At 45.6% G+C, this 24,059-nt stretch overlaps 1 protein-coding gene across 1 annotated transcript in view; it reads right to left on the reverse strand.

Annotated features, from left to right (window-relative positions):
* Positions 1–24,059, reverse strand: part of Tmem154 (transmembrane protein 154) — a 45,830-nt gene that overhangs the window by 10,373 nt on the left and 11,398 nt on the right. Inside the window, exons 2-6 of the mRNA XM_045131294.1 lie at positions 16,746–17,000; positions 16,460–16,498; positions 11,586–11,613; positions 10,549–10,634; positions 7,254–7,311 (exon numbers count right to left, since the gene is read on the reverse strand). Of these exons, the coding sequence (XP_044987229.1) occupies positions 7,254–7,311; positions 10,549–10,634; positions 11,586–11,613; positions 16,460–16,498; positions 16,746–17,000 (466 nt within the window). The remainder of the gene's footprint in view (positions 1–7,253; positions 7,312–10,548; positions 10,635–11,585; positions 11,614–16,459; positions 16,499–16,745; positions 17,001–24,059) is intronic.

Consider the following 24,059-nt stretch of genomic DNA (forward strand, 5'->3'; position numbering starts at 1 on the left):
GGAGTTCGTTTGCAGTGTCTAGAGGCCCTGGTGCGCCCATCCTTTCTCTCTCTCTCTGAGAAAAACAAATAAATACAAAAAAAAGTAACATACCTTCCCTCACCAACCACACACAGCTATTTGCTCACGTGTGCGTTCACACGCACTCTCACACATGTACCTGCTCACCCACCTTTAACCATATCATTGAGGTTATCATTTGCATGACTGAAACCTTCACTTTATATCCCTCATGTTAATAAGCCCATATTTGAGCAGTACTGGTTGGCACTTAATATTTGTTGATTTTTGAAGAACTAGAGAGAAGAAGAGGAAAGAAACATAAACAAATTAAAAATTGGAAAAAAAAATTGGGCTGGAGAGATGGCTTAGCAGTCAAGGTGCTTTCCTGTGAAGCCTAAGCACCCAGGTTCGATTCCCCAGTATCCATATGAGCCTGATGCACAAGGGGATACATGCATCTGGAGTTCATTTGCAATGGCTAGAAGCCCTGGCGCACATTCTGTCTCTTTCTCTTGCTCGCTTGCTTGCTCTGTCTCTCTCTCTGCCTCTTTTTCTCTCTCAAATAAGTAAGTTATTTGATAGTTTACTTATTTATTTGAGAGAAAGAGGGAGAAGAGAGAGGAAGAGGCACATAGAGTGAATGGTACGGAGAACGCTATGCAGAGAGCCAGGAAGGTGGCTCAGTGGTGGAGCATTTGCCTAGTATGTGTTCAGGCCCCAGCGCAGGAAAAGGGGAGTGAGCAAAAGCCCGCTGCATGGCTTGGAAGTGTTGCTCAGTGGCAGACATGTCTGAGGTCCTATGTCCAGGTGCACAGCCAAAAGAAATGAAGGAAGGCAAGAGGAAGGAAAGAACGAAGCTATGCCAATGTGATGTTGTTATTGCTGGACTTTGAAAATGACAAACGCACTTGACTGCACCCAGGTCGAATTCCTTAATCTTGTCCAGTGTGGTCACACAACATAAAATGCACACCATAGTAGAGCAATGGAAGGACAGAGGGTGGTATTTGGTGACATCCACGGCCCTCGTCTGTGCTTATTCATCCCAGGGGACAGACAGAAGCACCAAACATTCAGGAAGTTGTCTAACTACACGGTTGCCTCAGGACACTTGCCTGTAAAGCCTAAAGACTGGGTTCTATTTCCCCATGCCCACATAAAGCCAGATGCATGTATCTGGAGTGAGTTTGCAGTGGCTCGAGGCCCTAGTGTGCCTTTCCCCCCCTCCCCTTGGAAATGAATAAATATATAGAATAGAAATGCCTCAGGAGAAAGGAAGAGACTGGCTGGGTTGGACTGCTCCGTAGAAAGAGGACTCTGTCTTGTTGGTAACACGGTCCAATGGCATTTGGGAGAAGGCTGTGAGGGTGGGGTTAGACAGTAAGGGAGCGTGTTTTCTGTGGAGAATTTAAGCAATCCATTATGAAAACATCCAAACGGAACTGTTTGCTATTATGCGCTGGTAATGTCCGTGTCTCCGTCTCTGGGTAGACCTCTCTTGTTATCTGTCCTTGCATGTCATTGATACCATTGCTCTGTCCAGGGTAGTCACTTAGCAGGGGATGATGAGAACCAAAACAGAACCAAACAGAACCACAGCTAACATGAGAAATAAGAACAGAAAACTCTCCTTTCCATCCCACAATTCCCTTGTTACCCTTTGCTATTGATTTTTTTTTTAACACATGAAAACCTTACTGCAAACTTCCCATGATATTTTGTACATATCTGGTCCTTCTTAAAATCCTGTTGGATGGGACTGGGGAGATGGCTCAGTGGTTAAAGGCCCTTGCTTGCAAAACCTGCTGGCCCGGGGTTCAATCCCCCAGCCAACCACATAAAGCTAGATGCAAAAGTGGTACATGTATCTGGTATTTGTTTACAGAAGTAAGAAACCTTGGAGTGCCCCCTCTGACACACATGCACATGCAAATAAATAAATAGTAAATTTTTTAAAGTTAAAATAAGAAATAAAATTCTGTTAGAGCTGGCCATAGTGGAGCACTGACCTAGCATTTGCAAGGTTCTGGGTTCCATCTCAAACCATAGAAATAAATATTGTGCTAAATGTTAGAGTCCACAGATCTACAACATTGTTAAATCAGTGATAAAGGGAGGGGGGTGAATTTTGTCAAAATATATTGTATGGCTATTTGCAAATGTCACAATGAAAGCTATTAGTTTGTACAATTTATATATACTAATTTTTTTTTTTTTTTTGCTTTTTGAGATAGGATCTCACTGTACCTTAGGCTGACCTGGAATTCACTATGTAGTGTCAGGGTGGCCTTGAACTCACAGTGATCCTCCTACCTCTGCCTCCCAAATGCTGGGATTAAAGGTGTGTGTCACCACGCCCAGCTATACTAACTTTTAAGAAAAAAATATATATACTAACAAAAATTTAAAACTAACTGTCTAGGGCTGGACAGATGACTTAGTGGTTAAGCGCTTGTCTGTGAAGCCTAAGGACTCCGGTTTAAGGCTTGATTTCCCCAGGACACATGTTAGCCAGATGCACAAGGGGGCGCATGCATCTGGAGTTCATTTGCAGTGGCTGGAGGCCCTGGAGCGCCCATTTTCTCTCTCTGTGTCTCTCTATCTGTCTCTTTCTCTCTCTGTTGCCCTCAAATAAATAAATAAATGAATTAAAACTAACCAAACAATTAAAAACAACTTTTAAATGTAAAACTGAGTGTAGTGGTTTGTTCCTGTAACCCTGGCATTGTGGGGGGGGGCTGCAGGGGTTGAAGTAAGAGGATCTTGAGTTTGAGGCCAAAACTTACTATATATAGTGAGATCATGACCACAAAAATAAATAGTGTCTACAAAATTCAATCTTCAGTGGCTGTTAACTACTTTGTGAAGTATTAGATTCACCTGTACATGGCTTAAGTGACAAGGAGGAATGATTTCGAGGTAAATGCCAATGAGGGAACTTTAGCTGATAAAGATGTGTCACTGCAGACTTGTTGATCGTCACAAATGTCCCACTGGAGAATGTCAATGACAAGGGCTGTGCAAGTCTTGGGGAGAGGATATGAGACAGTTCTTTGTACTTTCTTCTCAGTTTTTCTAGGAACATAAAACTGTTCTAAAAACTAATGTTTTTTTTTTTACAAAAAAAAAAAAGCCAGTTGGGGAGGGAGAGCTATTGCTGCAGCATACTGATACTGGTTTCCTGAGCGTGGCCCCTTCGGATCTCTACGGTGGTTTTGACCTCTCGTAACCCTATGAAACAGGAGGACCGGGTGCTCACTTGCAGCTGTCAAGATGAGGAACAGATGCTCAGAGCAACGTGATTTGTTTCAGGTTCTCTAGAACAAATGAGCATTCGAGTCAGATCACGAAACAAGCTCTGTGATTTCAAAACCAGTCACCACTGAACTGTCTGGGGACAACCTCAGCCAAAAAGAAAATCCTGCCGTTCTGGATTAGATATTCAAAGTAAATTGTTTTTTATTGATTACCAGGGCAAGAAAGACACGTACCTGAAATATGGCTGAGAAGAAAGATTAGGCACGCTAGGAGGTACGTATACCCTTTGCACAGTCCCATGCCAGTGAACGGACTGTTGTAGCAACACCAGCGTGAATGAGCCTCAATTTGTGATGGAGGAGAACTGAAGGCCTCAAACAGAGGCCCAGTGATTCTCAATTTCTCAGGAATGGTGGATCCATAACAGAATTGCAAGAAACTAGGGCAAAACTAATACCTCACCCATCAACCTCAGCATGCCTTGGCCTCAGAACACTTTTATTAGTCCCACAGACTGCTTCTATACAGTTCTGTGCATTTTAATTCATTATAAATAAGAACCAAAACCTACCGGGAGTTTACTTTATGCTAGGTTCTGTTCTAAGTGTCTTGCTTTTCTTAGTTTGCAGCAAATGAAAATTAACAATGTCACATACCCATGGAAGTGATCAGAAGGTGGCCAGTGACCTGAGACGTGACAGTCTCAGCTCTAGAACACCAGAGCCTACTTTCTGGAGAGGGAATGAGGTGAGGCCCTGACATCAGTTCTGTGAAGTAAAGCCTGATAGTTATAGAACCGTAGGAAAATGAAAAGTGATCACTGCAAATAAAGCAACTCCTCACATAGATAAATGATTTTTGCTTTGTAAGCAAAAATGAGCAACAGTTTATTTCAAAGACTAGTCTCTCAATATGGCCCCAAGCACACAAAGTTTAATAAAATTTCACCACCACAAAATTCTATAAGGTTAGGTTTCTTTAATGTCTCCAGTAATTTCAAAGAGCAAGATATAGGAGTATAAAAAAACCACTGGTATTTCACATCACCATCCGTGGTAGAGTATAATGTTTATGGAGTTTGGAGGTGACCTATATTACCCATGGGGTGATTGATTTGGAGGAAAGGTGAAAAGAAAGGGGAAAAAGAGTCATTTCTGATATACTTTACCAAACATGTCAGTCATAAAAATAACAAAAGAAAGCAGGGCGTGGTGGTGCACTCCTTTAATCCCAGCACTCAGGAGGCAGAGGTAGGAGGGTTGCTTCGAGGCCACCCTGAGGCTCCAAAGTGAATACCAGGTCAGCCTGGACTAGAGTGAGACCTTACCTCAAAAAAAAAAAAAAAAAAAAACTTTCTTTTTCCTACTTGTTAGTACCTAGAATCTTGTTTAAGGGAAATAGAATCTTCTCTGAAGAAGCAATGAATCTTAAAACAAATACTGACAGAGGTAACAGGGACTTAAATCTTCAGTGAGATGTGTGCTTTGGTATCAGATCCAAGGCTACAATAAGACTGCAGGGGTGTGATGGAGATACAAGTGGGGATGGAGATGCAGGTGGAGATGGAGATGCAGGTGAAGATGGAGATGCAAGTGGGGATGGAGATGCAGGTGGAGATGGAGATGCCAGTGAGATGGAGATGCAGGTGGAGATGGAAATGCAGGTGAAGATGGAGATGCAAGTGGGGATGGAGATGCAGGTGTAGATGGAGATGCAGGTGTAGATGGAGATGCAGGTGTAGATGGAGATGCAGGTGAATTGGAGATGCAGGTGGAGATGGAGATGCATGTGGAGATGTAGATGTAGGTACAGATGGAGATGCAGGTGGAGATGGAGATGCAGGTGGAGAGGGAGATGCAGGTGAAATGGAGATGCAGGTGGAGATGGAGATGCAGGTGAAATGGAGATGCAGGTAAAGATGGAGATGCAAGTGGGGATGGAGATGCAGGTGGAGATGGAGATGCCAGTGAGATGGAGATGCAGGTGGAGATGGAAATGCAGGTGAAGATGGAGATGCAAGTGGGGATGGAGATGCAGGTGTAGATGGAGATGCAGGTGTAGATGGAGATGCAGGTGTAGATGGAGATGCAGGTGAATTGGAGATGCAGGTGGAGATGGAGATGCAGGTGGAGATGGAGATGCAGGTGGAGATGGAGATGCAGGTGGAGATGGAGATGCAGGTGGAGATGGAGATGCAGGTGAAATGGAGATGCAGGTGGAGATGGAGATGCAGGTGAAATGGAGATGCAGGTAAAGATGGAGATGCAAGTGGGGATGGAGATACCAGTGAGATGAAGATGTAGGTGGAGATGGAGATGCAGGTGAAATGGAGATGCAGGTGGAGATGCAGGTGGAGATGGAAATAGAGGTGGAGATGGAGATGTATGTGGAGATGAAGATAAAGGTAGAGATGGAGATGCAGGTGAAGATGGAGATGCAGGTGGAGATAGAGATGTAGGTGGAAATGGAGATGCAGGTGAGATGGAGATGTAGGTGGCGATTGAGAGGCAGGTGAGATGGAGATGCAAGTGAGATGGAGATGTCAGTGAAATGGAGATGCAGGTGGAGATGGAGATGCAGGTGGAGAGGGAGATGCAGGTGGAGATGGAGATTCAGGTGGAGAGGGATATGCTGGTAAGATGGTGATGCTGGTGAGATGGAGATGTAGGTGGAGATGAAGATGCAGGTGGAGAGGAAGATGCAGGGGGAGATGGAGATGTAGATGTAGATGGAAATGCAGGTGGGAATGGAGATGTAGGTGGAGCTACAGATGCAGGTGGAAATGGAAATGCAAGTGGAGCTGAACATGCAGGTGGGATGGAGATGCAGGTGAGAAGGATGTTTGGCTGGAGATAGAGATGCAGGTGGAGAAGGAGATGTAGGTGGAGATGGAGATGCAGGTGGAATGGAGATGCAGGTGAGATGGAGATGCAGGAGTGATGGAAATGCAGTTGGCAGTGGAGATGCAGATGGTGATGGTGATGACAGATAGTGAATTCTGGGGCAACTTCTGAAACTTGCTGAGAAAGGGATATAGGGACAAAGCAATAAGCAGTTTCTGCCTGCAGTGCTCTGGGCTCAGATAACATGATAACATGTGGCTGATGCCTTCTGGAAGCAGCTTAGTTGACTAGACCACAGACTCGTGTCAGCATGACAGAGGAAAAATGGGCATCCATCCTTCTCATGAGTTCCATTTAGTTTTCCCTGGAAGACCTTTCTTATTTGCACCACAAGCTCAAGCCCTGAGCTCTGGCGTCACCTTTATGTCACCCCTGCCAATAACTTGTTGAATCCAAGACCATAGTGCTCTGCAGAATAAGTCCCCTGCTTGCTAAAGCACTAAATTCTATTCCCTTTGAGTCCTTCCCCCATTGTGACCAAACAATTCTCCAATCGAAAACACCCCGAACCCAGTCTTTTCCGCCCTCACAAAAGATATTATAGATCCAAGATCAAGGAATGCTGATAAATTATGCCCAAGTCCCTAGGCACTAAAATGTTCTATCAGGCAGAGCCACCTAGTGGCCACATGGGATATATATTATAATTTTTCATTTAATTTCTTTCAGTTAATCCAGTCCAGGTGGGTTTGGATAAAAAAAAAAAATTAATGTTTCTTTTGCTCATTAAAACAACTGCCTTTGAGACTGTCACCTTCAGTTTTTCCTTACCAAACCCAAAGCAAACAAAACCCCATAATGATATATTTTGTTATAATCAGCAAGTTCTATGAAGAAACAGAAACCAGTTCAACAATATCTCAGTGGAAGGTCAAGGAAATATCCTCACTAATTTATTTCTAAAGATAAAGAGCTACTAGGAGATATATTTATTTATTTTAAATAGGCTTCCTTTCCCCCTCTTTAAACACATGTGTCCATGTAAACTGTCCTGTAAAACTGTCAGACACAGAGAAGGCATGCAAAGTGTTCTGTGGAGGTTGTGACCCACTTTTACCCGACACAGTCTCTGGCATAAATCAGCAGTACCTGGGGCTGTGGCTTGGTTCCATTTCTTCCTTCAAAGTAGGTAAACATTCACGGTCAGCTAGGACAAGAGAGAAGCAAGCTCACTGTTAGTCACCGGCATTCTATTTTCTATCTGTCTACAAAACGGAGGCAGTTGAGCATGGGATTTGCCCATCTGTACAGAACAGGTCCCACTAGGGAATTCTCAAGGCTCGAAGACCAGCAATGGAGAGGCTCTTGCAATGGCAAAGGCACTAATTAGCGCAGGTATGAGATTGCTGTTTGCCTGTTGGAAAGGGCTCAACCCATCACTGCTGGCTTAGTCAGTCCCTGCGGAAGCCTGCTGAACTCTAGGGGCCGGGTTCTGCCTCTTGCAGGCTATACTCGGGAGCAAAATGTCTGACCCTCAGGTCCTGACGTGACTGCAGGATGATTTCACAACAGAAACACGAAGGAGGATGGGGGGCCACCTCCTTACTGGAGCCCGAGTTGTGTCTATGACCCTCTCCCTTGTTTCTAAGGAAAACAAACACTTTCACTGCATCTACTCTTAGGCATCCAAATAGCTCTCTGCTTTAGTTGTTAAACAGAATTTTTTTTTTTTGGCCAATTTTCTGGTTTTAATAAGTGTCTAAGGACAATGATTCTGTATATTATTTTGTACATAAAATCTCAGATACATGGAAATTCACCAAAAAATTAAGACTGTTTTGGCAGGTGGAACTTTCTCTTCTTTCTAATTCCTTTTTCCATGTTCCAGGCCCCTCCCATGTGTGTATAACACGTGCATTAAGGACGAACTCAGTGACAGGGCCCTGTCCTCAATGCTTCTTCCCTCACGATGGAAACCGGCTACGGCTGGAGTGATGGCTCAGCAGTCAAGGTCTTGCCTGCAAGACCAAACAGCCAGAGTTCGATTCCCAGTACGCGTGTAAAGCTAGATGCACAAAGTGGCGCGTGAACCTGGAGTTCATTTACAGTGGTTAGAGGCCCTGGCATGCCCACATTCCTAATTCTCTCCCTCCCTCTCTCTCTCTCTCTGCTTGTAAATAAATAAATAAATAAAACCTGTTGGAAGTTATACAAGCTAGCTGAATAGTTCTACATAAGACCCTCTTAACAGGAGGAAAAGATGAGGAGATCAAAATTAAAGAGAGACTAGGCAGGGCGTGGTGGTGCACGCCTTTAGTCCCAGCACTTGAGATGCAAAGGTCGGAGGATTGCCGTGAATTGGAGACCACCCTGAGACTACAGAGTGCTTCCCAGATAGCCTGGGCTAGAGTGAGTCCCTGCCTCAAAAAAAAAAAAAAAAAAAAAAAAGAGAGACAGAAAGAGATTAATTGAGACAGGGAGGGGATACGATGGCGGGTCGATTTGTGAGGGGGAAGTGAGGGAGGGGAGGGAATTATCATGGTTTATTGTTTATAATTATGGAAGCTGTCAATAAAAAAGTTTTACAAACATCATGTTAGTAAGCCTGTGGGTACAACAATTCTAACAACACACTTCTGGGTTTGTGAGAACTCCACTGTAAGTGTGAAGTCTCACAGGCCCCAAGGTATTTAAATGTTAAAAATGAGATGAGGATTTGATCAATTTGATGTGAGCATTAAAATAATGTATTGATTTTAAAAGAAAACATAGCCGTTACCATTTTAAAGACCAATTACTGATTTAGTGGAAATTAGAGCACAAATGCTTTTAACTACTACCAAGTATCAGTCAGCAATTGTAAAATGAGAATGCTTATACATTAGACCTGCCCATCAGAATGGTGATCAGAGACAATATTCTTTCCTCCTTCCCTTCCTTCCTTCCCTCCTTCCTTCCTTCCTTCCTCCCTTCCTTCCTTCCTTCCTTTTCTTTCTTTTTTCAGTATTTATTTAGACAGAGAAAGAGGCGCTGGGGGGGGGGGGGGGAGAATGGGCATGCCAGGGCCTCCAGCCACTACAAATGAACTCCAGATGCATGCACCACCTTGTGCATCTGGCTTATGTGGGTCCTGGGGAATCAAACCAAGGTCCTTTGGCTTTGCAGGCAAGTGCCTTAGCCACTAAGGCATCTTTCTAGCTCTGTTTTGGTTTTTCGAGATAGGGTCTCACTCTAGCTCAGGCTGACCTGGAATTCACTATGTAGTCTCAGGGTGGCCTCAAACTCATAGTGTTCCTCCTACCTCTGCCTCCTGAGGGCTGGGATGAAAGGCGTGCGCCACCACACCCGGCAGAGATGACAATTTTCTATGTTCATCCAATATTGTGCCCACTGGTTACTAAGCATTCATTATGTGGCTACTAAAACTAAACTTTATTATTTGATTAATTTAAATAGTTGCATATCTCTAGAGTCCTTTGTATTGGACAGTGAAGATTTATGTAAGATATATATGTATACATATATATGCATATATATATGTTGTATTCCTATAAACAGATTAAAACTTAAAAGCTAATTATTTATAATGATGTCAGTTTTTTCTCACCAGATAATTTGATCTCAGGTTTCCTTGCTTGAAAACAGGGAGAGCGGGCCTGGGGATGTAGCTTGGTGTAAGAGAGGTACTCTAGCATGTGATGGGCCCTGAGTTTGATCTCCAGCCCCATGAAAAAAAAAAAGCATCATTTTTCTGCTTGAAAAAATATCATTTTGGAGCTGGATAAATGACTCAGCAATTACGGAGCTTGCCTGCAAAGCCTAAGGACCTGGGCTCAATTCCCCGGTGCCCATGTCAGCCAGATGCACAAAGGGGTGCATGCATTTGGAGTTTGCAGCTGCTGGAGGGCCTCCACATCCATTCTCTCTCTCTCTCTCTCTCTCTCCTCTATTTCTCACTGCTTACAAATAACTAAGTAAAAACATTTTTTAAAAAATATCATTATATCAGTTCAATAACTTGTCCACAAATAAAAGCAAGTGGGAACAACTGATACAATAATTAAACAGGATATTTATTTATTTATTTATTTATTTATTTATTTATTCTGAGAGAGAGAGAGAGAGAGAGAGAGAGAGAGAGATATTGAGAATGGGTGTAACAGGGCCTCCAGCCTCTGGAAACAAACTCCAGACACATGCACCACCTTGTGCATCTGGCTTACGTAGGTACTGGGGAATTGAACCTGAGTCCTTAGGCTTCATAGGCAAGTGCCTTAACCACTAAGCCATCTCTCCAGACACAAATAGGGTATTTAAAGAGCAGTCAAACCACGCAGTAGATGGCATGCAGTGGGCTCTGTCTCATGCCAGAATTCACGGAGTTATTTCTTTATGAAGCCTTCTGTTACTACAGAGGAAAACGAAACGGTGGGTTTCCACATACCATTTCTATTCAGGCTGTTCATCCACTTATCAAGCTCCTCCATCTCTATTTCCATAACGGAGGGCGTGTCCTCTTCAAAAATAGGGCTAGACAGACAGACAGACAGCAAAAAGCATGTTAAAAAAAAAAAAAGAAGAAGAAGAGAAGAGAAAAGGTGTGGTGGGCTGAATTTCACTTGGGGAAGAGTCTAGAGTGTTAACTACCAGGAAACAATCTGGTTCTGGGCCTGACGCTCCAGGCTAGCTTGGGGCTTGTCCTGCTGAGGAGAGTCAACCTCTTAAGAAAGAAAGGTGCGACCTGAACAAAACCTCATCCCTCACCGAGACCAAACTGGGGGCGGTGTGGGCTAAAAGGGCTGAGGTCAAGGGTGCAAAGCAGCTCAGGGGTTGCCACAGCTCGCCTCTGGGTCTTGCTTAATCTCACTTCCCTTTCCTTGGGGTTCCTAGTCAATGCCCTGATGCCCTGATGCAGTACCAGTTTCAGCGGCCTTTTATTCTGGCTTTTTTGTTTTTCCTAGCAGGGATGGGGCTGGGGCGCTCAGTCCCCTGCCCTGCCTCGGGGAGTGGTACCAACACTCCTCCTATGCCCCAAGAGCTGGGGGGCAGAAGCCCAGTGGGGTTGGGGGGAGGGATGGCTGCAGTCCAGGGACAGTGTGGGCGGGGCATGGGGAGAGGAAGCTGGCAGTTGCCACAGCAGGGAGGGGCGAGGCAGAGGCAAAGGCCCAGGACTGACATCCTTGACCCACACCCAAGGGTCAGAACATTGACTCTGCCTTTGGCGCTGAGGCACACAAAGACTATTCTGAGCAGGTGACAATGAAATAAATCAGAGACGGAGGTGGATAAGGCTTGGGAACTTAGGGCACATTCCCCACCCCCCTCGGCCACCCTTCTGCCTGTGAAGTCTCGGGACCCGGGTTCCAGGACCCACGTGTGTGTGCAGGGGATAGCTGACGTGAAAGAAGGCGGGCACAAATGACTCTCCATGCCCTCCACCATGCTTGTCCCCACCAAGGGGAAGGGGCAAGGAGGACTCACACTTTCAGGTTTTCACTTCCCAGTTCGTCTAAAAAGGAATAAACAGCTTTGTTAATATTTTATTTCAACAACTGCTCAAGTCTCCTCTATGAAGAAAAGGAAATTAAGTGGATCACATTTCTAAAGGAGCAACCATTCCCCTTCAGGTAACACAATGCAGATGCCATATTGAAGACAGGCCCTAATCCTTGTGGAATTGGCTTTATCTATCAAGAATGTTACATTCTGGGCTGGGTGTGGTGGTGCATACCTTTAATCCCAGCACCCAGGAGGCAGAGGTAGAACTGCCATGAGTTCGAGGCCACCCTGAGACTGAGACTCCATAGTGAATTCCAGGTCAGCCTGAGCTAGAGTGAAACCCTACCTTGAAAAAAAAAAAAAGTTCAATTCTAATCAGATGTTCACTTTTTAATTTATTTTTAAATTATTTATTTATTAAAAGAGATAAGCAGACAGAGAGAGAGAGAGACAGAGAGAGAGAGAGAGAGAGAGAGCGCATATGTGCAAGCCAGGGCCTGCTACTACTGCAAATGAACTCCAGACACATGTGCCACTTTGTGTATCTGGCTTTAAATGGTACTAGGGAATCAAACCCAGACCTTAAGGCTTTGCAAGCAAGCACTTTAACTGTTGAACCATCTCTCTAGCCCCCTATTTGTAATTTTTATAGCCACGTGAAAAAGAAAACCATGACTGGGAAAGACAGGATTAAATAACCCCCTTCAAAAAAAATGCCCCCAAAGGGCCCAGATCATGCCAGTCTTGTCCACGGTGGCATTCCAGGCTCCCGTCCTGTCAGCACAGTACCTGGCAAGCACCTGGTAAATATTCACTGGATATACACACAGGTCTTCATCCCACTTGCCCAGCAATCGGGCTGACTTCACGGCCAATCTTTTGCCTTTAGCATACTATAACGGTAGGACTTCGTTTAAGTTGACTGGGGCCGAGAGTCACTAAGAGTTGACAAAAATGAGCCAGGCGTGGTGGCACATGCCTTTAATCCCAGCACTGATTAGGCAGAGGTAGGAGGATCACCATGAGTTCATGGCCACCCTGAGACTACATAGTAAATTCCAGTTCAGCCTGAGCAAGAGGGAGACCTTACCTTGAAAAAAAAGAAAGAGCCGGGCGTTGATGGCACACGCCTTTAATCCCAGCACTTGGGAGGCAAAGGTAGGAGGATCATGGTGAGTTTGAGGCCACCCTGAGACTACATGGTGAATTCTAGGTCAGCCTGGACTAGAGTGAACCCCTACTTTGAAAAACCAAAAAAAAAAGAAAGAAAGAAAGAAAAGGGGAAAAAGTAAACAATGGCTCTAATGCAGATCAGTCTACAGATGGGCATGAGGCAAGAATCAGAGCCCACGGCCCTAGCTGACGCTGTTTGGTTTGGCAGGAGACCAGCATCTCCTGAGAGATAAAGCAGTGATCGCAAGGATGGATACCACGGTCTGCAACACCTTCCAGGATGAAACTTGAAGAGCAAAGCCCTCTGCAGAGGCCCCAGATTGTCCTTGGCTCTCAGGGTCTTCCTGGGTTTGGCCTGCAGACAGGCAGGCCCCCAGCGAAGGAGCATGACCAGCAGGCGCTTGAACCGAGTTCCAGGCAGCAGTGAGCTCTTCCTGCTGGCTGGCAAGCTTGAATGGCATGGCTAATCCCGACCAGCTGGCGCATGCAAGCCTCACGCCATCACTGCGTGCCTCGGAGTGCTGTAGACGATGTCCTGTGTTCACCCCACCCACGGAATGCCAAGCCTTCTGCACATGCCTAACTCCCCACAATCTTAAAGGGGGAAAGGAGAACAGCTTCGTTTTAGGTATTTTATACATGCAGTTTTGGTTTTATGGGTGGTTTTTTTTTTTTTTTTTTTTTTTTGAGGCATGGTCTCACTCGCACCCAGGCTGATCTGGAACTCACTCTATAGCCCCAGGCTGGCCTTGAACTCACAGATCCTCCTACCCTGAGTGCTGGGATTAAAGGTTTGTGCCACCATGTCTAGCTCTACACATACAGTTTTAATCTAAAATTCGCTGGCTAGTTTCTTAATGGACTTTACTTTAACTGACACTCCCTACAGGTGATCTGTACAGATCTCCTCTGATTTGTCACTGCCTCCTATTCCCATTCCCCTTCTCCCGCTTATTAACCCCCACGAATTCCTTGGACAGCAAGAGGCTCCACAGCCCCACTATTGTGGGCATGATTTCTCAGTATAATCTGGGCTCCCCACAGGCTTGGAGGTGAACAGGAGCTGGCCTGCGTACGGAGAATGGAAAAGTTTAAAAATCCATTACCAAAGCTCTCCGCATACACCAAAGGAGAAGCTGCTGTAATCAGTATTAAAAGACCGGGAGAAAAAAAAAAAAAAAAAAAAAAACCCTTCTGTGGCCTCATCTCCCCTGCTCCAAGGCCATTACCTCTGCCCCAGCCTCCATGGTAACAGAAAAACATCAGGGAGAGCCCACAAGAGGAGAGCATTAAGCCAGGAGGGAGAGCAATTACTTGTCCTCGGCAATCAGGCCCTGCCCGCTGCACTCCACCTGGCCCACATCTCGTTATTAATGCCCACTGGCTCCTCTGGCAACCCCGGAGGCAAATGCACTTTGATGCAGGTACCCCTCCCATTTATTTTGCCTCCTCCTGTCCTTTCCCTCCATCACTTGTCACCCACCTTGTCCTCCTCCTTCGGTTCCTGTCACACCCACCTGTCCCAACAAGGGCCACCCAGGCAACTTGTCTCTGTGCCCTGGATGGTGGTGGGGTTGCTGGGGACCAGGGTGGGGGAAGAAAGCGCAGGAGACTAAGCCTCTGGCTTCTATTGAGCTGTGTGCAATTTTTTTTTTTTTAATTCTTATTTACTTACTTGAGGGAGATAGGGAAGAAGAGAGAGAGAGAGAGAGAATGTGGGCATACCATGGTCTCTAGCCACTGCAAATAAACTCCAGATGCATGTGCCACCATGTGCATCTGGTTTACGTGAGTCCTGGAACCCGGGTCCCAAGACTTCACAGCAAGCGCTTTAACCTCTAAGCCATCTCTCCAGCCCCCAGTATAGTCTCTTTTACTAAGCAGAGTCAGGCATCAGGTGGCCACAGTCTGGTTGAAATGATAATTTCCTGCCAATGTTTTCTCTGCAGTTCTTTGAGATACAACCAGCCTGTTACGACAATTAAAGAAATCCAGATTTAGTATCTGGAGGTCTAGGAAAGGAGAGGAGGGCATCCCACGAGGTAAATGTTTCTCTTTTCCTGGCTATATAAAAGAAAAAGGTAACTTAAAGGCTGCAGATGTAGCTTATTTAGTGAAGCACATATTAGGTATGCTTGAGGCCCCAAGTGCCATACCCAGCACCAAAAGAAGAAAAAAACAAACAAACAAGAAAATGATAGGCTGGAGAGATGGCTTAGCAGTTAAGGCACCTGCCTGTGAAGCTTAAGGACCAAAGTTCAATTCCCCAGTCCCCAGAGCCCACATAAGCCAGAAGCACATGGTGGTGCATGCGTCTGGAGTTCGTTTGCAGTGGCTAGAGGCCCTGGGACACACACACACTCTCTCTCTCTCTCTCTCTCTCTCTCTCTCTCTCTCTCTCATAAATAAATAAAATGTAAAATGTTTTTAAAATCCAAAAATAAATAAATAATTTAAAAAAGAAAAGAAACTAATTTCCAATCCCATACAATGTCTTTTCTAAAAGTGTTGGTCAAGACTGTTCTCAAAGTTAAAAACTTATCTCTTGGAACAGAAGAAAAGAACAGGTTGCCTTCTGGGAAAGAAACAGTACGTCAGTGCCTACTTTTTGAGGGGTCATCCAACATACAGATGTCTTTCCTCCTGCAAAGCGTCCCCCCCTCTTCTCCAAGCAAACTGATGGCCTGTCTGACTTAAGATGACAGTTTTATTTAAAAAAAAAAAAAATGAACAGCCCATAATCCATAAGTAAATCAAATTTTGTTAACTTAAATATTCTGGTTTTTTAAATAATTGTTTAATTTTAGTATTAATTCATTTATGTGAGAGAGAGGGACAGATAGAGAATGGGCATGCCAGGGCCTCCAGCCACTACAAGCATGTGCTACCTTGTGCATCTGGCTTATGTGGGTCCTGAGGAACTGAATCTGGGTTCTTTGGTTTTGCAGACAAGTGTCTTAGCCAGTAAGGCATCTCTTCAGAGCCAATATTCTGTTTTCTTTTTAATGTTAATATGAATGGGTATACTTCAGTAGGGGCCAGTTAATCTTTTACCATTTGGTTTGCCCAGAGAATTTTGTGTCTATATTTAAAATACAGTTTAGAAAAAAAATCAAATCAAACCCTCCCTCTATCAAATTTTTTTCCAAATAGATAATTGTTCTGAAATTATAAATTTCCTATGTTGTATTTTCTTAAACCGAGGTATATTTAAACTAAAAACAATGCACCAATTTGTAGCAAAGATAATGTGAAAACTTAGGGTGTGTATTCTTGTGTGAGACAGGATCTCCTGCCTCTGCCTCCTTGGCACTGAGATTACAGATACAAGCTGTCCTGTCCAGCTTTTTTTGTGTGTCTGGGTACTAGGGATGTGAGCTCAAATCCTCATGCTTGTATAGCAAGCACTTGAATCCTGTTGCTAATTTTATTTTATTTATTTATTTATTTATTTATTTATTTTGGTTTTTCAAGGTAGGGTCTCTCTGTAGCCCAGGCTGACCTGGAATTCACTAGGTATTCTCAGGGTGGCCTTGAACTCATGGTGATCCTCCTACATCTGCCTCCCAAGTGCTGGGATTAAAGGTGTGCGCCACCACACCAGGCTTGTTGCTAATTTTAAATCAGCTCACACTCCCTCCCCAATTCCAATTCCAAGCAAATATCAGGTCAATAATACTTACATGTCTGTAAAGCACTTTGAGATCCTTGGCTGGAGGGCTCTGTGTAAGAGAAAAAAAAAAATGTGCTTTTCCTTTTGTTTGTTTTCAATGTAGGGTCTTGCTCTAGCCCAGGCTGACCTGGAATTCACTATGTAATTTCAGGGTGGCCTTGAACTCATGGCCTCCCAAGCACTGGGATTAAAGGCATGTGCCACCATGGCCAGGCTCAAAAAAAAAAAAAAGGTTTTGACAGTTAATTAATGTGTAAAGCAATTATCTGGAAATGGGAACATACCAATATATTTACCTTGCTTTGTTCTCTTTCTTTTAAAGTATGTTGCAGCAAGCACCACTGATAGAAGCAGCAGGACCAATACAGCCAATGGGATAAATACCATCAGTGTAAATTCTAGCTGACTCGAATCCTCTTCGATGTGGGTGAAACTCGTGTCTGTAGTCAAGGCTTCGGGAGTCACTCCAGCCAATGTGCCTGACGTGGTCACTGCGTCTGCTTTCCCTTCTGGGGCTGAATCTCCCAAGTGCTCAAATTCCTCATCATTACCTGTGCAGACACATACAAAATCACCATGGAGACCAAGCTAGCGTGGTATGCTCTCAATGATTTTTAAATTTAGCCTCGATGCTTTTGCTGATAAACTTGATCTACCGTACTTGGTGTTCCAGTTCAGTGTGACACGCGGTATTGATTTGACATCACTGGAGTTCAAGCTGGGGGTATATCGAACATGAAATCAAAGGCCAGAGATAAATCTTCCATCAATGCAGGCACACTTTACACTTTGACTACACAGTTTGGACACGTTTCAGTAAAGGGCATTGAAGTCTTCGTCATGTTACGGGCAGTTTCCCAAACTACTGTTGTGTGTCCTAATACCCCCAACTCCTCACTGTGGGGTACAGGCTCAGAAGGGAGGTTTCACTACCACCTTTCCCCCAAATTACATGAATTCTCTCTCCACAAGTAACCATTGGCTTGACTAACTTCCAGAGAACCTATGCAAACACAAGCATCAGCTTCCTGGTTTGTTTTTGTTTTGTTTTTCTTTGCTTTTTTTAACTTTTATTGAAGAGAAAGAGAATGGGTGCACCAGGGCCTCTAGCCAATGTGAACAAACTCCAAACACATGTGCTACCTTGTGCATCTGGCTTATGTGGGTACCAGGGAATCGAACCTAGGTCCTTAAGGTTTGCAGGCAAGTACCTTAAACCGCTAAGCCATCTCTCTAGCCCTTCTTTTCTTTTTTTCCTTTTTTTTTTCAAGGTAGGGTCTCGCTCTAGCCCAGGCTGACCTGGAATTCACTATGGAGTCTCAGGGTGGCCTCGAACTCTGAACTCACAGCGATCCCCTACCTCTGCCTCCCGAGTGCTGGGATTAAAGGCGTGCGCCACCATGCCCGGTCTTCTTTTCTTTTTAAAAACCACATCTAGAAGATAATTCGTATACTATTCTCTCTCTTTGTGTTTTTTTTTTTTCCTTTAAAATTTTCTTGAAGATTATTCCATGGGAATAAACAGAGAGCCACATGTTTCACCCTGTTGCGTGGAGGGTTGGTAGCCTGTTGGTAGGAGTTGAGGCTGTTCCTTTTGCATCTCCAACCTTGCAGCAACAATGAGAACTGGCAGAAAGTGAGTTAGGGAAGGACTGGGTATGGGGGGAGTCTGATGTCAAAGGAAGGAAAGTTGAAATCACTGGGGATCAGTCCCACCAGTTAGTGGGAAGAGGGATCAAATGTCAGGGAAAGGAGATCTGGGAAACCAGGGTAGAGAGCCAGGAGTGGTGGCACACACTTTTTTTTTTATATTAGAGACAGAAAGAGGGACCCACTTTAGATTCCAGCATTCCGGAGGCAGAGGTAGGAGGATCAGCGTGAATTCAAAGCCAGCTAGTTTAGGACTACAGAATGAGCTTGCGTGAATTCCGAGCCAGCTTGGGACTACAGAATGAGTTTCAAGTCAGACTGGGTTACAGTGAGACCATGCCTAAAAAACAAACAAACAAAAAAACAACAGAGTGGACCTTAGAATCCAATCAGTAACTACTAGGTCACCAAGGCGATGCAGGTGTGAATCAGGGTGCAGCAAGAGGCAGTTCAGTGTTTATCACATGGCCAGTGACCTAACAGTGACTTGTCTAAAAAAAATTTTTTTTTTTTTGGTTTTTCGAGGTAGGGTCTCACTCTAGCCCAGGCTGACCTGGAATTCACTATGGAGTCTCAGGGTGGCCTCGAACTCACAGCAATCCTCCTACCTCCTTCTTCCGAGTGCTGGGATTAAAGGCATGCACCACCACGCCCGGCTAAAAATTATTTTCATTTAGAGAAGGAGTGAGAGAAAGAACTGCTACGAACAAACTCCAGATGCATGTACCCCTTGTGAGCATGTGCGACACTGTGCGCTTGAACCTCTGTGCATCTGGCTATGTGGGACCTGGAGATTTGAACATGAGTTCTTAGACTTTGCAGGCAAGTGCCTGACACGCTAAGCCATCTCTCCAGTCCTAACAGCAACTTTTAACCCAACAGAGATGGCAGAGGGGATAAATCATTGCTCAACCATACTCCCATGGGCTCCAGGGTTGTTGTTTCTTTTTTTTTTGTTTTTGTGTGTGTGCATGAATGCACGTGCATGTGTGTGTGGTGTGCATGCATGTATATGTCTTCCCATGAGTGTGGGCAAGCATGTGTACAATGCATGTGAAGCCAGAGTTGACATCAGGTATCCTCACGGATGGCTCACCATCTGATAGACTGAGTCAAGGTCTCTCATTTGAACCCAGGGCTCACCAATTCAGCTATTCTAGCTAGCCGGTTTGCCTTGGGGTTCCCTGATATGAGCTTCCTGAGTGATGGTATTACAAGCAAACCACTATGTCCCCCCGACATCTACATGGGTGCTGGGGATCCAAACACAGCAAGTACTTTGTTTTGTTTTTCAAGGTAGGGTCTCACTCTAGCTCAGGCTGACCTGGAATTCACGATGTAGTCTCACGGTGGCCTTGAACTCATGGTGATCCTCCTACTTCTGCCTCCCAAGTGCTGGGATTAAAGGTGTGCACCACCACACCCAGCCCAACCTTTCCTTTCCTTTCCTTCCTTTCTTTTCTTTCTTTCCTTCTTTCTCTCTTTCTTTCTTTCCTTCTTTCTCTTTTTCTTTCTTTCCTTCTTTCCTTCTTTTTGTACTTTTCATTTCTTTGGCTTTTCAAGGTAGGGTCTCACTCCAGCCTAGGCTGACCTGGAATTCACTATGTAGTCTCAGTGGCCTTGAACTCACAGCGATCCTCTTACCTCTGCCTCCCGAGTGCTGGGGTTAAAGGTGTGCCCTACAATGCCTGGTACATTCCAACTTCTCCTATAGAACACTTGCCAAGGCTCAGAATGGCCCACAGGGAATGCCTGTGGGAGCCTTCCTAAAGGAAAGTGACATCTTACAACCTTAGGGTCCAGCATTGCCAGAGAGGACCGCTGAGCAATTCCGGAAAGTCTAGCCGTGAGCCCCGCAGAACACGCAGCGCGTCTCCTGAGCTAGGCTCCAGGGTACCAAGGGACCATGAATGGAAGACTGTATTCAAATTCAGGCGAGCTGGACCTGTGGCTGCCCTCTCTAGTCATGGGGCCCGAGTTATTTCTGCCTCTCCTGGTGTCACTGTGAACAGACGGAATGACTGGTGTGTAGATGCTTTCTGAGCGCTGAGAGCATGCCAGACTATTTCGTATCTTCATTGTTTCTCGCCCATCTTCCTTCCCTGTCTCCATACTCTCCCACGCCTCTGCTGTCCCTCAGGAGATCCATCTACCTGCTAGAATTTCTGAGCTATCATTAAATCTTCTTATCTAAATTTGGGCATTTAGGACATGAGTGATAGAGTTGGTGGTAAAACTGGCAAAGCTGTGGGGGGCGGCCAGGCTCAGACTAGGGGTCAAAAGGACAGGCACCAGCAAGCTGGCTAGAAGAAATCCTGAAGGTGACGTGCTAAGTGAAGAAAGGCTCTGTGCAAGGAGACGGGATGGTCTTGCATATCCTAGGACCTGCCTGTCACCTACCTGCTGAATCACTGGGTGTCAGGGCTGCAGCCTGAAGGCTATCTCAAGTGACCCCAATAGAACCCTAGGAATTCTCCGTTTCCTCATATTCTCTTCCACCCTCAGGTTACACAGCATGATTGTGAGGTGACTGGAGCGATTAAGCGAAAACAGGACACATCAGCTAAAACTACCAAGACGGTAAACTGCGCGCTGTGCAGGGTCACTTACAAATGTCTGTTCATAACACTCAGGCACATGTCTGGGGCTCCTAGTTCACACATCTGGTGAGGCCCCTGAGGAAAACCCTTGGGGGCGATGAGGTGAGCTCCTGCAGCCATGGCAGCCAAGCCATGTTTTCCCCACCATTCTGAGTAGCACCGCTACGTGGAAATGACTTTGCTTCTTGGGGAAGCAAATCAGCTCACTTCTCCTTTCTTTTTGAAAGTGGAACAGACATGTGATCGAGACCTAGCGGGGGGAGGTTGTGGTTGTTTTGTTTTGCTGTTGCTGAGAAGTAGAAATTACGAGTGTTTGTCTTTGTGGTGCTGGGGTTGGAACCCTGGACTCAATGCACAATAAATACATGAGCTACCACGGTGTTAAACTCCAAGGCCTTCTTGTCTTAAAAATTGTAAGTAGGGGGCTGGAGAGATGGCTTAGCGGTTAAGCGCTTGCCTGTGAAGCCTAAGGACCCTGGTTCGAGGCTCAATTCCCCAGGACCCACGTTAGCCAGATGCACAAGGGGGTACACATGTCTGGAGTTTGTTTGTAGTGTCTGGAGGCCCTGGAGCTCTCTCTCTCTGCCTTTTTCTCTCTGTCACTCTCAAATAAATAAAAATAAACAAAAATAATTTTTTAAAAAAAATTGTGGGTGGGTATGTTGTATCACCTAACAGGATGCAGCGCTGCTAAAATAAATAAAATAAAACATGAGAAGAGGAGCTGGAGAGATGACTTAGCGGTTAAGGTGCTTGTCAGGGAAGCTTAAGGACCCAGGTTCAATTCCCCAGTACCCATGTAAGCCAAATGCACAAAGTGGTACATGTGTCTGGAGTTTATTTGCAATGGCTGGAGGCCCTGGCACACCTATTCTTCCCCCCAAGAAAGAAAGGAAGGAAGGAAGGGAGGGAGGGAGGGAGGGAGGGAAGGAAGAAACCTTTTCCCTGCTGCTTTTATTTTTTTTTTCATATGAGCATGTGGGAATTTGAATGTATGTTCCCCATAGACTCTGGCGGGGTTTTTTTTGGGGGGGGGTTGTTCTGCTTTTATTTTTGGTTGGGGGGAGGGTTAGGGTATCGCTCTAGGCCAGGTTGACCTGGAATTTACTTTGTAGTCTCAAGCCGGCCTCAAAGTCATAGTGCTCCTCCTCCAGGTTCTGGGGTTAAAGGCGTGTGCCAGCATGCCCAGCTGCCCGGCGTTTCGTTAAGCTTGTAACTTGGATCTCCAGCTGCCCAGCTGGAAGTGTCACCGGGGCAACGCGGAATTCCAGCCCAAAGGCATAAGAGAGTTCCCGGGTCCCTCCTGCCTGCTGCGGGCCGTGCTTGCTGCTTTTGGTCTGCACCGGCTAGCTGGCTGGTGTTTCTCTCTGCTTGGACTCCCCACTGACGGACCCCCCCCCCAAACCACCACCAGATCTGTAAGCGTGAAATAAGCCCTTCCCTACCCTGAACTGCCTGGTTTGGAGGTTCATGCCAGCAATGTGGCACTGGCTACAACAGGGTACTGCTCCCTCTGCCCTCATGATCCAATTTATCCCCAAAGGGCTCCACCCCTTAATACCACTAAGTGGTTATGATTTCAACCTATAAATTGGGAATCAAAGACAAACATTTAGGTCATAGCATAGCCAGCCGGCCCGAGGATCTCCTGGTCTCTGCCCACTTCTCAACAGTGGGATTACAGGTACGCTATCAGGGTACTGGGGATCCAAACTCAGGTTCTCATGCTTGTGAAAGCAAGGGCGTTAGCCACTGAGCAATTCCCCCAGCCCGCATCCTAATGTCCCCTTTGGGAACTTAACAAGAACCAAAGATCAGAGTGCTGGGGCCAACTCTGTCCATCAAACCCGACAGCTGAGAGGTGGCGAGCTCCCGGGAGACGCTGGCACGATAGATCATGAGAGAACCGACGAACACAGTATTCTCGTTTGTCTGAGTCTAAGAGAGATGCACGCTAGGCTTTAGAACCTGCATCCCCAAGTCAGGCCTGCTGAGAGAGCAGCTTGGCAACTTAAAACCCGTGGTCACTGGGACCGCCTGGATGGATGTTTCTTAAAGCAGACCCCTGGGTACTGCCGCCAGAGTGCCAAGGAAGTGGGTTTAAGGCGGGGGGGGGGGGGCGACGGGCTTTGCAAGCAAGCACCTCTGAGTGCTGAGTCATGTCTCCAGTCCCAAGGGGGACTTTCTAACAATTCCCCAGGTAGTGCTGATGTTGCTGGCCTGGGTATCATTGCCCAGATAATTTCATTTCACTGTAGGTAATGAGTAGTCAACGTTGATCTCAACAGTCACCAGGTCTTAGCATCAACAGGTAGAACCATCTAGGGACATGGCCTGTATAACAGGGTTTTTTTGGGGGGGGGGCTGGGGGATGCTAAGACTCAAACTTAGGGCTTTGCCCCTGCTGAGTTATAACTGCAGTCCAACAGTATTTTTTTTTTTAAGCTTCCCAGATAACTCTAGTAAATGTTTGCTGGGTAGAGAATTACTGAGTTAAATCAGAGCCGGGTGGACATTATTTTAATTTTCCATTACTCATGAAGGCATACTCATTAGTTTTAAATGTGATTGGAGAACTGTCTTCAGAGAAGAGTCTTTGGGAGCAAAATTAATAGACGTACACACCATGAAGCAGCCAATCTTCTCTAGCGATCTCTTTTTAAAAAAAAAAAAATTAATTGTTCAGCATTTGCAGAACCTGCCTGTGCTGTGGCCAGGGACAAAACTGGAACAAATGGCCCTAGCAGACACGGCAGGCACCAGCCTGGCTGTGGGAGGATGATGCCTAGTCATTCCAGTGCCAAGTCCAAGGATGACGCCGTTGAGACGCCATTGCTCATAGGCCCCAGACGGTGCTTGCTCCAAGTGCTCTGCCTTTTTTTTTTTTCTAGCTCACTTGACCACAAAACAGCGCTAAGTTATCATTTGTTGCCTGAAATGACTTCCATCATGACTTCACTGTTGCCTGTCTCCTCTGCGGTTCACACTCTATCCTAGCGCCTGGAACTCTGCTATGCACAAGTCTCCGTTTCTGGAGTAGGTGACAGAAGGGGATGTTGAACAGGTCAGGAGGGGCTGAGCTTGTAGCTCCGTGGTACAGTGGCTTGCCTGGCACACATGAACCCCTGGGGTCTATCCCCAGCATTGCGAAAGAGGGGTGGCAGGTGGGTTTGAGGTAACAACATCAGTCACACCTTTTACCTTGTTAGCAAACACCCTATTCCCTAACAACTTTCCCCCATGGAATACACGCCGTGTCCCTGCTGACAAAGAAATGAAGACCTAGTGATTTTCTCTCAAAAGCTGAGTTGAAAAACCACAATCTGAGGAATCAGAGGAATTGCTGAATGTGAGGGGAAG

The sequence above is a fragment of the Jaculus jaculus genome, chromosome 12 (genome assembly GCF_020740685.1).
Source record: "Jaculus jaculus isolate mJacJac1 chromosome 12, mJacJac1.mat.Y.cur, whole genome shotgun sequence".
Classification (NCBI taxonomy): Eukaryota; Metazoa; Chordata; class Mammalia; order Rodentia; family Dipodidae; genus Jaculus; species Jaculus jaculus.